Source organism: Nanorana parkeri, unplaced genomic scaffold (genome assembly GCF_000935625.1).
Source record: "Nanorana parkeri isolate BGI_ZX_2015 unplaced genomic scaffold, ASM93562v1 scaffold301, whole genome shotgun sequence".
NCBI lineage: Eukaryota > Metazoa > Chordata > Amphibia > Anura > Dicroglossidae > Nanorana > Nanorana parkeri.
This window is the reverse complement of record NW_017306569.1, coordinates 263,874-281,571: the sequence shown is the minus strand read 5'-3', so window position 1 is coordinate 281,571 and position 17,698 is coordinate 263,874. Positions and strand designations below refer to the sequence as shown.

General features: G+C 42.2%; 1 protein-coding gene across 1 annotated transcript in view; it reads left to right on the top strand.

Annotated features, from left to right (window-relative positions):
• Positions 1–16,873, top strand: part of LOC108788019 (hyaluronidase-1-like) — a 21,694-nt gene extending 4,821 nt beyond the window's left edge. Inside the window, exons 3-6 of the mRNA XM_018557733.1 lie at positions 5,281–5,337; positions 11,899–12,858; positions 15,621–15,710; positions 16,445–16,873. Of these exons, the coding sequence (XP_018413235.1) occupies positions 5,281–5,337; positions 11,899–12,858; positions 15,621–15,710; positions 16,445–16,873 (1,536 nt within the window). The remainder of the gene's footprint in view (positions 1–5,280; positions 5,338–11,898; positions 12,859–15,620; positions 15,711–16,444) is intronic.
• Positions 16,874–17,698: the final 825 nt, after the last annotated feature.

Sequence of the window (17,698 nt, the reverse complement as noted above, 5' to 3'; positions counted from 1 at the left end):
TGCAGCGTTTCCTTCACTTCTCCTCGGATCCCTGCTGCCTCTGCCCATACAGGTGGGGGAGAGCAGCGGGGATCCAGAGGAAAAGCTGCAGGCTGTGCTATGTCAGTGATATATACCGATTCTCTGCGTACAGAGCTAACAGTACAGAGCTAAAGTCCCCAGCACACCTGTCAGCTGGCCTGCAACAAAACAGTATGCATTAAAAGCAGAGGTTTTAGTTGCACAAACCTTTGGCCAAAAATATGTAGAAGCCACACACCGCCCCGTCAAGGCACCTCTGTAAAGTGTGGTCCTAACTCTATGTATACGAGTCTCCAAGTGGGAGCATATTAATGCAGTCGATAAATTAAATGCAGGTGTACCAGGAGATAGCCAACTCCTCCTCACAAGGTGCAGGGACGCACTGGAGGCCCAGCAACCAAGAATGCACGCTGGGTCCCTGCACCTTTTTGAGGAGGCGTAGGCTATCTCTTGGTACATTTGAGCAAACAAGACTTTTTCAGACACTTTGTGCTTTGGCCTATTTACTAAGTTCTGCAGTGTATGACCCTGAATCAGGGACACAAGATCTCACTCCTCGCTATCTCTCCTCACTCTCTCACCTGGCTGTATCTCCTTGCTCATCGTCCTGGATGTCTCTCCTCGCTCTCTCTTTGCTGTCTTTCCTCTCTCTCCTCTGCCTGTTTCTCTTCACTCTCTCGCCTGGCTGTCTCTCCTTGCTCTCTCCCCTGGCTGTCTCTCTTTGCTCTCTCTTTGCTGTCTTTCCTCTCCCCTCTGGCTGTCTCTCTTCACTCTCGTGGCTGTCTGTTTGCTCATCCTCCTCGCTCTCTCTCTCTGCTGTCTTTCCTCTCTCTTCACTCTCTCTCGTGGCTGTCTCTCCTTGTTCATCCTCCTGGCTGTCTCTCCTCGCTCTCTCCCATGGCTGTCTATGCTCACTCTCCTTCGTGTCTGTTTTTCCTCTCTTTTGTGGCTGTCTATCCTCGCGCTCTCTCCTGGCTGTCTCCTTACTCTGTAAGACACCCAGGGCTACACTAAGGAAAGCAATTTTGCACCACTCATAGTGAGCAAATGGCATGTCCATATGACACCTACCAGTGGGAGTGGCTTACTGTAAGGATTGTTCAGTAGTCACCAGGAAATCTACTTGGGCACATGCTCATTCTGCTATGCATGGTCCTACATTCATCAAAACGGCAGGAAAATGTCACTTTCGGCATTTAGCCGAAAGTGCCATTTTCGCCCGGCGCCCCCCCTTCACTTTTCGCCCGGGGCCCGCGCCCCTGCTGCACCCCCGGTTGCTACGCCACTGCTGGTATGCACACGTACAGGCGTGCACGTTGGCTCCAGTATGCCTATTTAAACCAGCATGGATTCTGAGCTAATTGCTGACTGGTCTTCAGCTTGTTCCTGTTTCCCTGAGACCTGACCAGCCACTTGACTACCAAAGAAAACAACCCTGGATTGCGCCCTTAACCCTGCCTCTGCTTACCGATTTGGTGCCTTTCTCCTGCTTCTCTGTGTTTGACCTCTGTTTGTGACTTTAATCCTGATCTGGCTTCCAATTTGGTACTCCCTAGTCCAGACATTAATGACTCAGGCCTGTGACCCCCTTTGCATCAGTCACCTATTACAGTATTCTACTACATTCAGTGTACCACTGTGATCCTGCATCAGCCATTCCCAGTCAACACACCCTAGCGTCTGCACAGACTTCATCTGACCTGCATTCTGGACACTTGTTTGTTCCTGTGTCCTCACTCCTGATCACCACCTTCACAGGAGTTGGACTAGGTTTGCAAGTATAGCCTTCCCCTGCTCAGCTTGGTCGCTCCTGGCATGTATGTGACACTTATAAAGCGCAGTGGTCAGGACTGTATAATGTACAGCGTAGTATACGAAGTGAGTGATCACATTCATATAATGTACAACATACAATATAGTGCAATAGTAAAGACTGTGTAACATACAAAATATCATATGCGGTGCATTGGTCAGGACTTATCAACAAAAAACATAACTTATAGAGTATAGCAGTCAGGACTGTGTGGTTAGTGTGCCCCCTTTATTGTGTAACATACACACTGAGCACTGACACACCTCTGTCAGACAATCAGACAACCCCCCAACATCAAGAAGCAGGCAGATGTATAGAACTTATACTCTGGACTAGAATCTGCCTAATGCCTGCATAGCAAAATCTGCCTGCCCCACACCCCACCATGCCTGTCACTTCATGTCAAGAGTGGGAGGGGCTTTTTCCATGGAGCTTTTGGGAGATATTCAGTAGATTGCCTGCTGCTAGCACTCCTTTGGCATGCTCAGTAGGAGGAGTAGAAGCCCAGGAGCTGATTGATTCAGCGCCTAGGCTTGGTGCTCGCCATGCGGCGCCCTCCCGTCCCACATGAAAACACTGTGCCAATGGCAGCTACTGTTTAAAAGCAAGGTTTTGGCTTTAGTCTGTCTTTAAATAACTGTAGCCATAGGACAGTAAGAGTCTTCCAGCACCTATTTTTAGTTTTGGATAGATTATGGAAGAGTTACAACCACTGTCAGGAATCTATTGCGGTTGACTGTCCCATTTAGACTGAAAAGGAAATGAGGAAAAAGACCAGCAAAACAAAAATGTTCTATTCATGTTTGTAATACACTGAAGACATCCCCTTAGCATATCATTCCTAGTTATGTGTGGAAAATAAAAATAACATGGTGTACTACCACAACAAACAACAAAAGATGCTTATTTCTCTAAAACGTGGATCCGGTTATTTTACATAATAAAAAACACAGAGAAAGATGATGTGACTTGCCTAATTGGATCTTCTCCTAAATGTTTGCAACAAAACGTCTAATTTATTCATAGCTGGAATACAAATTGTGAATAGGTGTCACCTGAACCGGGGACCCCAAGAAAAGCAGAGAAACACATAGGAATGTGGTCAGGGAAAAATTATCATTAATGGGCAAAGACCAAGGTTTTTCACAAGAGAAGAATGGAGCAACAAGCTTCTATTAGTCACAGAAGGCCACTTTGAAATCTGATCTTCACAAGTGGGGTTTTTTTTTTCTACAGTTGGATTTCATTAAAGCACTCCTCATATGACAAGGAGTAAGAGCACTGTAAGCTCAGAGAGCACAATCCCTGCCAACTCTTCCTTCATCCTCCACTAAAGGTAAGTTTGTGAGATAATAATTTGTTAATAACTGCAGCCACGCCTTCAAAATCCATTATCATAACGGGAAGAAAAACTGGGATGCGCATAGTGAAATCAGCATCTCTAGGATAATATGGAACTGAATGTTTTTGTAATTGCATCACACATAAATTAACAAAGCTTTAACATAATGATAAGGCACTCTAATTTAGCCATGTGACTGTCATTTTCATATCTTATTGGACTCGGCTAAAAATAATGTCTTGTCCATTTAGTGAACCTCTAGGTTTGCAAGCACTCTTTTGTAGGTGACAGACTTGACTGGCTTACTAAAAGACTTTGAATATAAAAAAGTGTTATGTTGCATGCATTTACATTTTTAAGATTTCCTTACATTAATTTTACTCTGCCAGTGCCTGCCTGTCTATATTATGTATTCTGATAAGAGTAGTGTGAAGTTGTATATTTTACTTTTCATGAATCCACTATATGTTTTTGTTGTCACAGTTTGGATGGGCAGATTCTCATTTGCATTGCCACTAATGACTTCAGCATGGGCATAGCCAAAGGGTCATAATTTCTTGGAATTCTTACCCCTTGCAACTGTTAACAGCCATCTGTTACGCATTGTGTTCTTTTCCAAGTGAACAATAAAGTATTAAAATGTATTAAAGCAGAATACAATTCATATTCAAGCATTCCTGAAAAAAACATATAAATTAAATCAACTCCTTTTTAGCATAATTCCTGATTTAACATATATTTATATATTTTCAGCAGATATTTACAAAGGTTCTTAATTATTGGATATTACGCGCATGGACTATTTGGCTTAATGATTTATGACGACATAAAGATTGTATAGTAAGTTTGTCAATATTTGTTCAGTCTTATTCAGTGTTGACTTTAAGGATTACAGTGAAAAGCAGAATTCTAATAATTCAGCATGAATTATATTCCATTGTTTGAGTTAGATCCTGCTATTTCTTTTTAAGTGGAGTGGTTCAAGTGCCTTTTGTGTTAGCCTGATAAGCAAGTGAAATAGTGAGCCTGGCCCTGGATATAAAACAAGGGTTGGGAGTGGGGAAAAAAAGATGCATGTTATAGGTATTTAAATGGATGTGGAATTTTCTTATGTTATTGTATACATTTAATTGTTTAATGGTAGCTTTCAAGGTAAAATAATAAAGGGTCAATGTTGACGCAACAGTAAAAAATCCCGCAACAGCTGTTTACAATATCAGGCAACTGCTTGTTTGCGCTTGTTGTTTAGGGTTTTGCGCATGCATAATTCGCACAATATAAGCAATATATCTACATGCATTAATGTGATATTAAAGTCAAAACGTTTTTAACGGCTTGCTGACCGTAATGTTTACACCCTCTTTAAGTCCAGGCCATTTTTCAGTATTCACGCTGCAGTAATTTGACTGACATTCATTCCGCCCTGCAACGCTGTATTGAAATTAATTTTATACCATTTTTGGGGGACAGATAGAGCTTTCTTTTGGTGGTATTTAATCACCCGTGCGGTTTTTATTTTTTACTATATAATGAAAAAAGTACCGAAAATTAAAAACAAAACTAGTTTCCCTTTATTATGTTAGGAAACATTTATTATTACCCAATTTTTGGTAAAATATAAAAGACGGGGTCATGTCGGGTAAATAGACACCAAACATGTGAAGCCTTAAAATTGTGCGTGCCCGGGAAATCACAAAAAACTACCATACCCAAAATTGGCCATGGGCGATGCTTTAAAAGATTTACCGCTCATCAGTTTAGTGTTATCAGTGATTGATGGCCCTAGAATTTTTGCTCTCACTGCGATGTTCGCGGCGGCATGTATCACATAGGGGGATAAGGATCCTCCTATGTGATATCAAATTACAGTGACAGGTCTTTATGGAGATATCAAAGGTCTATAAGACCCCTAATGTCACCTAGGGACCCCCAAAGAAGCTGATGAATCACAGATCTGCTTCATCAGCTTCTCTCCGGTTTCTGTACCGGCGAGTGACAGAGGAATGCGGAAGTGATGTAGTAAACATCACTTCCTGCATTCAGAGACCGGGGAGGAGAGCGGAGGGAGATTGTGTACTGATCGCCCTCCGTTCTCCGTGCACAGAGCCACACTGCCGGTCCCGGATCGGACACCCGGGGGCATCAGGGATGGCGAGGAGAGGTAAGGAGAAGGGGGGTCGCACATAGATATGCAGCATACAAGCGATTGGGTGTCTTTACAGACGACGGATTGCATGTATGTAAACGGCCATTGCTGGCTGTTTAAAATTCTGGTGGTTCACCCGCTAGTGCGCGCCAGGGGGCGCGGGCACAAAGGACGTTTAAAGACGCTTACCCGCATCCAGAAGACTCCCGTCCGGCCGCTTTTCAACGTTTGGCAGACGGGAGGTGGTTAAGCTATTTCAAATCACTTACACCAGGATGCTGCTCCTTGATGTTTAGAAGTTTGTTTCCTGTAGAATCAACTGGTTCCCTGAGCACTAGCCATCATATCCTTATTTAGGGTGGCTCCTTTCCCTTGCAGGGTCCGACGGAGCCACCCTTGTGTGTTATACAGCAGGGCAATCTACTCCTCTGCTCTCTTCTCCCTACTCCTCTACAAGCTAGTAGATGAACAGCTGTTGGATGTTGTGCCTTCTTTTGTGATCTTGTACTGGACACGAAGTTCAGGTGTGTTGAGCTGAGAGAGTTGGAGTTGTCCGGAAACATGAGGACTCTAAGTGCTTGGGCAAAAATATAAAGGAATACTTTGCTGGACAATGTATATTTGTTTGCTCTGAATTCATTATTGAAAAACGTTTGAGAGTGCAATGCTGCTTTAAACATTAATGTTCCTACTGACTCAAATAATTGTATTTAGACTGTTTTCTAGGTAGAACAATTTTTGCTGCATACCCTTTTAAAGCATCTGTTTAATAACTTGTATTACACTTGTGTAGCTTCTCTCTTGATCCATAAAATCGATTACACAGGAGATGAACAGAGACTTCTAACATGTTTCATGCACACAGACGCTTAGTCATAGAATCTATGACTTCGCACCTATGCAAATCCATGACCAAGCATCTGTGTGCATGAAACATGTTACAGGTCTATATTGATCCATAAAATCAATTACGCAGATAAACAAAGAAGCTGCTTTTGGAATATGTCAGAATGCCACTATCCAATTGTTCTACATCTGCAACAGTATCACCATTGACAATCTGTGTGAGCATCTGAATGTGGCGGGCAAGAGTGGACCGACCTGGAGCAACATATATGATGATATATGATTTAATTGCTCGGACTAGTTCAGGGACACATCGATGCATGTAACAGCATTAGCTTGTACATTTATAGTGCAGATTTGATTAGGATTTGGGATTCAATTTATTTAATACTGAATATTTACATTTTTACATAAGCCTAATCTTGAATGATTCTCTTTGAGAAGACTGTTCATCTAATGAAAAAGCAGAACGTTGTTTTAAAATCAGGAGCTACTGACATTCCTAAATATTGTCGTTTAACTCTGTATCTACTTTACTTGTAACAAGGGAGTTGCTTGCTAATCTGACAACCTCACAAACATTATGTCGGTTCCCACCTCTCCTCTGCTACGTTATTATGGGTGAAGAGTACACTTCTTCAAAACATATAAAGGACCAGAAGAAATGCCTTCTGGGTCATGTAGCCCGAGCATTTCTTTTCCTAGTTCAAACCTCCACAGATATTCTGAAAAGGAGCCCTGCCTGTACATAGAAGTAAAAAAGATTAAATCTGTGTGCACCTACTGTAGCTAGAATACACCACTATAAAAAGTAACTTTTATTTACAGAAAGGGTTACATTTTTCCTATACCTATATTAGGTTTATGCTAGGTGGTCAATGGACAATCGTATAATGGGTGTAGACCAGCGTTTCTCAACCATTTTTCAATCATAACACCTTTTTAAAAATGTGCAGCAGTCTAAAAATGTAAATGTGCTCCCTACAAAATCCATACCAGACCCTTATACAAGATAGGGGTCTGGTATAGGTTTTAAGACCCAACACAAAAACGCAAAGGAAAGTGGGGTTTCCCCTTTACATTAGGAGCCCCTCTTTTTACATCAGAATCCGCCTTTTCATCAAAGCCCCACTTTGATATCAGTTCCCTCTTTTCATCAGAGCCCCCCTTTCATATCAAAATCCCCTCTTTTCATCAGTGCCCCCACTTCATAGTAGAGGCCCCCCTTTTCATTAGAGCCCCCCTTTCTTATCAGAGTCCCCCCCCCCATTTAAAAATTACAGTACCCCCTTCATTTCAGAAGCCCCCCTTTACATCAGAGTCATCAGTCCCCCTTTCACATTAGAGCACTTTCCATCAGAGCCCCCCCTTTCACCAGTGCCCACTTTCATATCAGAGTCTCCCCTTTTCATCAGAGCGCCCCTTTCTTATCAGAGCCCTCCCCCCATTCCAAATCAGAGTCCCTCCTTCACTTCAGAAGCCCTCTTTACATCAGAAGTCAACCCTTTCCATCAGAGTCATCAGTCCCCCTTTTTACATCAGAGTTCTGCCAACACAGCAGGAGCTGGCAGCATGGCAGAGCAGGCCTTGACAGAGGGAAGCTTCTGTCCTTTTCAGAACCGAATTCACCTTCCCTAAATTAGCATAATTTGTTTTCATTGTGCTGGTGGCTGGCCCACCTACACCATGGAAAGGCATGATGCTGTGTGAACATTTTGAGTCATGCCTGAGGAAGCCCGGGTGCCATGGGTTGAGAAACGCTGGTCTAGCAATAGCTGTCCTTCTTGAGAAATGTTCATGCCGGTCTACTACATTTATATCCCCTAAAGTACTATAAAAAAAATTAAAATGTTTTATTCTAGGTCTACTACATGCTTAAAATCTTGGTGCAGCATTTTACACCAGTTATTTACATACAAGAATCAAGGGGGCAGGCTTAGCTAGAAAGGGGTGGGGCTTTACACAATCGAGACATGGGCACTTTAATGTATTGCCATGTGAAATTTTACATATGCCCAGCAGTGGGTCTCCACTACAACAGCTAGGAGCTCACATGATCACTTACACAATCAGCAGTGAAAATCTAAACTGAAAGACCTAGCACTTTTATAAATATAGCTCTTTCTGTTATACTGTATATATTATATGTGTTTAGAAGAAACAAAAATATTTCCTCTCAATATTGTTCTTTTTTTAAAAGCCTCAGACCTTCCCATTTTACACCTAAATGATGTATTCTGTAAATAAATTGGTCAATATAGATGTAAAACAATTACAGCGTACTGCAAAGAGAATTACAGCCACAAATATTTTGAAACCCGCAAATTTTGTATGATATTTTACTACACTTCATTGTATGAAGGATTGGAAATGTTATTCTCTTAATACCTACAATGTATGAAACATGTGTGGTTTCCCTCCAGGGAAGAATACTACTCTTAATGCTGTACATTGGCAGGCTACAGCTTTACAGTCTGCTCACACACTGAGCAGTGATGAATGCAAGTTGCATAATGCACATTTCCCTAAAAACATATCCGGTAGGTCTAACTGACTGCTTCAAAGCAGCAGCTATATTCTGAAAACATGTACCACAAACCATTCGCCAATACTAAAAACAAATATGAAGACAGCAACAAAAATCAGACATATGCAATAACCCCTTTGTTTTCATGTGCATTGTGGAAAAATGCAGACGTTGCATTTTCCCACCCCCTCTCTGTCCTGCTCAGTCGTCGTATGAATGAGAAACATAGAAAACATGCTGGAGGTCACCTGAAGTCACCACATTGCAACTTGGCTGTGGCTCATTAAATTTAACGAAGTGTCATTTTGTGACACTTAAAGTAAAACAAAAAAAAGAAAAATGTGAACAATCTGATGCGCAGTGGTTCTCAAGCTGTGTAACCTCAAGACCCACATTTGTTCTTGGTCATTAAGTTGTGACCCATGTCTGCACTGCAATGGAACGCATGGCATTAGGGTACCACACGTTCGGGTGCGGGCATACGAACTGCGGATGGAAGGTGCGTTTGGGGTACCCTTCAAGTGGATGGCAACATGACACATCTCCCACACCAGAATGCACAGTCGGTGCAATTGCTTGGTACAGTGCGTTAATCGAATGAGACTGTGCGATTAACGCACTGTACTAGTGTGAACGGGCCTCAAAATCACTGGCAGACACACAACCACAGACACAATCTCACACCCTCCCAGACATTCTCACACACACATACATGCTCCAAAAAATGTTTTTTTTTGGTTTTTTTTTTAAGATCCAACCAGTCTCTCTACCTTATGAGAACTGGAGTGGATACTCAGCCTGGGTTCCAGTGTTGGCTGCTGTGCTCCATCCATATGTGTATTACTTGTACAGCTCCCTTGCGCGCCCAGTAAAGGTTCCCGGGAGCCAGAATGTGATGTCACTCCAGTCCAGGCACCTCCTATAGGACATATGAGGGAGCTGTAAGCAATACACGTATGGATGGAGCTCCCTCGCAGCCATAGCCCCATCCTCTCCCACCTCAAGCTGACACTAGGTGCCGGGCAGCATATTTTGAATTGCTGCTTCACACAAAAGCTGACAGTGCTGCGCTAGGGCAAGGCTGAGGAGCCTCTAATCTAGAAAAGTGGAAGGCATGTAGCGACCCACTGAACACAGGGTTGTGACCCACTTTTGGTTTAAGACCCACTAGTTGAGAACCATTACTGGTAGTGTGGGACAATGCCAATTAACCTATGAGTGTGTTTCTCAATTATGGGAAAAACTGGAACACCCAGAGGACATGCACACAAAATACTATATATAGATATCTAAAGTGCATGAAGACGATGTACCTTGCTGCAAAGCAGGAGTGTTATGCTGCACATATCGCACACATACGTGAATTTGGTCAGTTACAAATGGCCGGACCAGCATGGTTTTTGGAAAGTGACAGGAAGCCACCGATAGTACATAGCCCCACAAACCTAAAATATACAGTTCAATCATCAGGATCCAGAGTTGCAGTGCTAATGAGTTAACCACTTAGCCATGGTGCTTACATACTAAAGGTGAAAGCATTTTGGCCACTAGATGGAGCTAAGGAGCATTTTCTTTTCAGGTCAAATGTATGTAACGTATTACTGCATTGCATTTTGAAATGGCGATGAGGAGCATTTTCTTTTTGAGTTGAATGTATGTAATGCCACATTTTGACCACTACATCGAGCTGAGGAGCATAGAAAATAGTGTTTATTTCTGGATAAGCTTCATCTAGTGGCTAAAATGCAATACTATATTACATACAGTATATCTGGGGAAAAAAATGCTATTCAGCTTCAACCAGTGGCCAAAATGCAGTATTACTTTACATACAGTATATCTGACCTGAAAAGTAAATGCTCCTCAGTTCCAGCTAGTGACCAAAATGCAGTACTACATTACATACATTCAATCTGACAAAAAAATGCTATTTAGTAGGGATGCACCGATATATCGGCTGCCGAAAAACATATCGGCCGAAAATGGCACTTTTGGCATTATGCCGAAAGTGCCATTTTCTGGCCGATACCAGCAGTGCATCTATTCTTTCTTTCCTCCCTGCTGGGCGCTGCTCTATGTCCCAGCGGGGAGGAGAGAAACTGTCACAGGCGGCCGAGCGCTGCGGGAGGAGAGCGATGTGAGCGTCTGGCGTCTCTCCTCCTACACCGCTCAGCCTCCTGTGACAGAACAGGAGAGCGGTGTGGGCGGAGACAGCCAGCTCTGCTTGCTCAGCCTCCTGTGACAGCATGTCAGGAAGGAGAGCAAGTACACACACTCAGTGATCGCTGAGTGTTTGTAGATAATTGAGGACAGAGTATGGTTACTATATCCTCAATTATGAATGAATGGGAAGTGATCTACATCACCTCCTTTTCATTCATGATTGTGGTTATAATAAACACACTATGTCCGCATGTTATGAATGAACAGGAACACTCAGTATAGAGGTTTCCTGTTCATTTATAAAGGGCTGCAGAAAAAGAGATTGAGGACTCTGTGTCCTCAATCTATTTTTCTATTTTAAAAGGGAAATATCAGGGGTCTGTTAGACCCCTAATATTCCACCAAAGCCCCTAAAAGTAAAGTTAAAAATATTTAATAAAAACGGAATAAATAAATATAAAAAAATTAAAAAGTTTATAAATACATTTTCATTTAGGTGCACCTCTACTATTTAGCTTCAACCAGTGGCCAAAATGCAGTATTACTTTACATACAGTATATTTTACCTGAAAAGTAAATGCTCCTCAGTTTCATCTAGTGGGCAAAATGCAGTACTACATTATACATTCAACCTGAAAAGAAAATGCAACTTAGCTCCATCTAGTGGCCAACATGCAGCAGTACATTATATGCATTTGACCGGAAAATAAAATTGTTTTGTGTCTATTTACACAGAAAGATTCATAGGGCAAAGGCTCTGCAAATTAGTTATAAACAGACCCCATATTGTGATTTTAGGATTAAAATGCATGAGCATCTTATATTTAGCATTTATATTTAGCATTTATACAAGTTTCATTTGTGCAACGTCTAGTCCTCCTCACATCAGGAACTCTGATTAAAAGGGATCCCCATGTGGCTAAAAGCAAACTAGTACAGTTCTATATAACACATCATACCTATATAACACTTAATGGAGCTTCTGTATAATATGATCACGTTCAATAAACTTATGTTTTTGTCATTTGTTTTGATTACAGGATAAAATATTATTCAAGCTTTTAATGATGTCCTCCAGGACTTGCAGTTCTGAGTGGCTGATATGGTATTTAGCCCTTTTCTTCACTTTTACTAATGGTCAGCGGTTAAAGCAAGCAAAATCACCTATGCTGCACAATAAACCATTTCTTGCTATCTGGAATGCACCCACGCAGCAATGTAATCAGAGATATAAAATTGACCTGGATCTCAGTATCTTTGATATAGTTGCTAATCAAAATCAAACCTTAAGTGGTCAGAATGTCACAATATTTTATCATACTCATCTCGGGTACTACCCATATGTCAATGATGATGACACATCTGTTAATGGAGGGGTACCGCAAAATCAAAGCCTCACAAAACACCTCAGTAAAGCTAAAGAAGATGTTGTCAGATTTGTACCAAATAAAGATTTCCAAGGACTGGGGGTCATCGACTGGGAAAACTGGAGGCCCCTGTGGGATAGGAACTGGGACAAGAAAAGCATCTACAGAACAAAGTCAATTCAGCTGGTAAAGACGCTTCATCCGGACTGGCCTAGTGATTTACTGCAGAAACAAGCCAAAGAAGAATTTACTGTTGCTGCAAAGAGTTTTATGAGCGAGACTGTTCTTCTGGCGCAGGAAATAAGACCTAATGGCCTTTGGGGTTATTATCTCTTTCCAGATTGCTACAATCATGATTATAAGAAGTATCCTGATACCTATACAGGAAAATGTCCAGCTATTGAAATGAAGCGCAATGATTACCTGCAGTGGATGTGGAAATACAGCACTGCCCTTTTCCCTTCCATATATCTAGATACGGTTTTGAAATCGACAACAAATGCACAAAAGTTTGTTCATCATCGTTTAAAAGAAGCAACACGTGTTGCTGCAATGTCAGGTAGATCTTACGAACTGCCAATTTATGCATATGCAAGACCTTTTTACTCTTATACTCTTGATCCATTGTCAAAGGTAAGTAAAATAAAATGTATACTATATACAGTGTACAGTTGTCTTATCTATCTCTCTATCTCTCTATCTATCTATCTATCTATCTATCTGCTGAACTATAGGCAAATGTAAAAGATGCAAACTGATGCAGTTCTGTATTCATTATTTGTATCCAAAGGCAACTTTTTTTAAGTTTTGGAAAGGGCTGAGAAGGGTTTTCCGGCCTGTCCGGTTTTTGCTGTTGTCGCTGTGGAGATTCACTCTAGAAAGTGTTGGAAAATCTTTCCATGATGACAAAAAAACCTGACCGGGGTTAAACCAATTCTTACTTTATCAAAAAAAAGGTTTTGGCTTTTGATATCCTTAAATATGTCTCTTAAGCCTTATGGGGAGGTTGGCTATCTATTTTGCAGGTAGGGACAGTGTGTATTGTCGCACTAAAAGTGATGGTAAAAAACACTAATAATAATATAATAAGTCTGTAGCGCATGCTTTGAGGGGGTGATACAGTGTCACAACAATTATACCTGCACAATTTAATATTGTGTTCGCTTGTTCTGCACCCTGTCATAGAAAAAGTTCAATACTTAATTCTTACTGGAGCTCTTGTGGAGCTAACAGCACCACTGCTATCCAGCACTTCTTGGTGTCAGATAGTGTGTTCCCTGCTGGTCTCTGTGGTTCCTCCCCTCAAGCCGCTAAGACCTGAAATGATGTAGACAGGGTTATTTGCAGCCAAGGAAACCATACGATCTTCCTGTCACACTTTGACAAGTGATGCGGCCCTCTATACCACATAGGATCTAAAACAGCCTTTCCCAATCTGGATGCCATAGCATCCTGAAGTGCCTTCTGACTTTTTCAGCCGTGTCTTCGCAAAATGATGGAAAGTTTGGAGAAGTGAACAATCGAGGCCAAAATAGCTAATTTGGGAAAATTCTCCAATTTAGCTCACTTTCCAGTTGAGCTATGTTGTCCTCAGTGGCGTCACAAGAGGGGTGCGGCCCGCACCCGGGTGACACCATTGGAGGGGTGACACCAAAATGACTGACAGTCATTTTGGTGTCACCCCCCTCTGAAAAGTCGGGCGCTCGGTCATGGACCGAACGCCTGACAATCTCAGGAGAGAGAAGAGGGACAATCTCAGGAGAGAGAAGAGGGGACCCGGTGGCATACCTTATTCCGCCGGGTGACTGTCCCCTCCTCTCTCTGCCGGCGTCCATCACCAAGATGGCTGCCGGCAGGTATCAGAGTGCCGCGCATGCGCGATGCCGTCATCGCGCACGTGTGGCACTCTTCTTGGTGACGTCACACGCATGCGCAGTGGCTAGTCGGTGTGGTGACACTCGGTAACCGCTCCGGGTGTCACCCAGCCTCGGGACGCCCCTGGTTGTCCTAGATTGTTCACTTCTCCTAACTATTCACCTTTTTGTGACTAGCCCTGACAGTTTCATGCATTTCCATTGTGCAGCAAGTGGGTTACCAGCACCATGAAAACGTATGATGCAAATCCAGGGCAGGCTGCAGCTAGGACCCTGCCCAGGATCCAGAGTAGGACAGAAGTCTGCATTCATCCAGACGTGCTCCACCTCTGCCCTGCTGCCGCACTATAGTGAAATTTATAAGGTTGGACTCTGATGTTAAGGGGGTGCTCCTCAAATGAAGGGGGGACTCTGATGGAAAGGGGGGCCTCTGTAGTGAAACATGGGGACTCTGGAAAGGAAAGTATGTTTACTATGTCCACAATCATAAATTAACAGGAAATGATGTAGAGCACTTCCTATTCATTCACAATTGGGGGCACAGTAAACATACCATGTCCTCAATTATTTACAAACACTCAGCGATCACTGACTGCTTGTACCCGCTCCCTGTCCTGACTCTTTCACCTGTCACAGGAGGCTGAGCCGGCAGTGCGGGAGGAGAGCTCAATGATCTCTGACAGCTGATTCCTCCCCCACACCGCCAGCTCGGCCTCCTGTCAGTTGTCTCTTCCCCTATACAGCTCTCCTTCCTGATCTGTCACAGGAGGCTGAGCAGGGCGGTGCGGGAGAGCTCGGCCTCCTGTGACACACTCCCAGCTCGGCCTCTTTTTCTCTCCTCCCCGCTAGATGCTGCTCTGTGTCAGTGCGGACACAGAGCAGCGCACAGGGGGAAGGAGAGAAACTAGAGATGCACCGCCATTTCGGATAAAACATGGTACTTTTGTCATTTTCCACAAAGTACCATTTTTGGCTGATATGTTTCGTCGGCCAAAATTTCAGTGCAGCCCTAGCTCGCAGTCTTATGCATAAACATGCTCCAATGGAACAACTAGAAGGGTACGTTTTTTATTTACATATTTTTGTATGTTGTGTGAATTGGAGCACATAACAAACATACATTGGGGCTTTCTCAAATTTGACTGCCAAGGTGAAAATAATGGTTTAAAGGAAACCGGTCACTGATGCTCTGACTGTAGTACTTTGCTCTGACTCCACTGGCTTTGTGCTTGTTTTGGGCTATTGATTCTTAAAGGTATTGAAAACTGAGACAGACAGGCAATTTGGATTTTCAAAAGATCAGCAATGGCAGCCTCTTTTGGCTTTTTTTTCTCAGTGTAGTTTCCTTTCATTTCTGTTCCCCTTTAAACTCTTCTTGATACAAGTTCACCAACTGAAGTAACTCTTGGCTAAATCTTATAAATGATCCCATCCTATGGGCTCCCCAATGTAAACAAATGATTACTATTTGCAATTAATAATATACTGAACAGTAACATTTCTCATTTTATTTCATATCAGATTGACCTAATTAACACAATTGGAGAAAGTGCTGCATTAGGGGCAGCAGGAGTAGTGCTGTGGGGAGGCAGTGATTATTCTAGTACACCGGTAAGATATAAAGCTACTCTATGTATATTGTTTGAAGCACCCATTCACACCACGCCTAAGCGCTACAACCATCAACAGAAGGAATCTCGTTTTCAATGGCCCCTGCTCACTTCTGAGTATTCTGTAACTTTTAGAAAAATGTCTATAACTTGAAACAGTACATGAGCTTCTCTTAGGGCAGAATGAGTGTTTTCCCCCCCAATAGACTTCAATAATAGTGCAGGAAAAACATGAAAAAATGCACAAAATGTGTGTTTCTCATGTACGTTCTTGCTTGGTAACTAGAATTTCATTGACTAAAAATAGTAATAACCAAAACACTCACGCCTTAAAGGTGGACAAAAATGCCAGTACAGATGCCCCAAAAAAGCCCACCAGTGTGAATGGTGCCTAAAGTGAGTCTGACAAAATTGTATGTCAGCATAAGTTGGAGAGCTTGTCTGGCCCTTACTCCTGCTACTTAAAACTACAACATTGCACCAGCAGAGCAATGCGATAGGTGCTGCCTAGTTCTATGGACCATAGTCTCCTGAGCATGTGTAATCAATGCTGTGACTGGCACTGGGAAAGGTCATCCATGGGGTGATGCTGCAGACATGAAAGGTAGTAGAAAAAAGAAGACTTTACAGGGCCTTCTCCTTAGACCCAATGCCTGATTTTGTCAAGGCCTGCAATAGAGGACATACCCTTAAAACTGACAAAACCTAACCTTATGTTGTATTTCTTACTTTCAGAACAGCTGTAACCTAGTGAAGAACTACATTGATGGAGAGTTTGGACGCTACATTGTCAATGTGACTTCTGCTGCTAAACTTTGCAGCAAGGTTTTATGTGGAAAAAATGGGAGGTGTGTAAGAAAGAATCAGAATTCAGCAACGTACTTACACTTGAATCCAAAGAATTTTAAAATAAAGTCCCGTTTTAATGGTAAGGGGCATTATGTAACTGGTCACCATGGAAAAGAAGATGTCCAGTACATGAAGCATAAATTTGTGTGTCAGTGCTTTGAAGGTTGGACTGGGATGTTCTGTGAAATCCCAGACCCGGATGATTTGAAATGGAGGGCACTAAATGTGAAAAATGGTGCCATATTGTCAACATCTTTTAATATTGTGCTTTTTTTTGTTTTTTACATCAGTATTTTAATATCAATGTATGCCTAGTTCACGAGAACACAAAAACATCTACATAATATCTGAAAATATCAAAGGCTAACAATGTCTTGTATGTTAACTGTGTGTCATGAAGTCATTTAGCAAGTAAATCCAACATATGTGAGAATGTTAGGCTCAACCAACCCTACTGAGCCACGTGAACTTTAAACAGTTTTCTTATTGCTTGCATGGTTAGGACAAGACATACTGTATATCCCTATAAGTGGTAATTACCTGTAGTTCCAACAAGCCTTCTGCTCTCCAGCAGTATTTCCATCTGATTATCAACCCACCCTGTTCCCACCCATCTTAAACTCACCGTACATGTTAAAATCTAACTGTACAATTTCATTTAGATTTACAAAAACTGTGTAATATGAAAACAATGCAATCAATTTCTATCCAATCTGACAGGCCCCTGTACTCCATAGTTACAGGTAGATCTAAAGGAGATTGTACACTTTTTATTCTTATAAATATATAACACACTGAAAACCCAACAGGGAGACTAGGACTTTCTAAAACACATTGAAAACCTAACATGGAGAGTGGGACTGTCTAAAACACATTGAAAACCCAACATGGCAAGTGGGACTGTCTAAAACACATTGAAAACCCAACATGGAGAGTGGGACTGTCTAAAACACATTGAAAACCCAACATGGAGAGTGGGACTGTCTAAAACACATTGAAAACCCAACATGGAGAGTGGGACTGTCTAAAACACATTGAAAACCCAACATGGAGAGTGGGACTGTCTAAAACACATTGAAAACCCAACATGGAGAGTGGGATTGTCTAAAACACATTGAAAACCCAACATGGAGAGTGGGA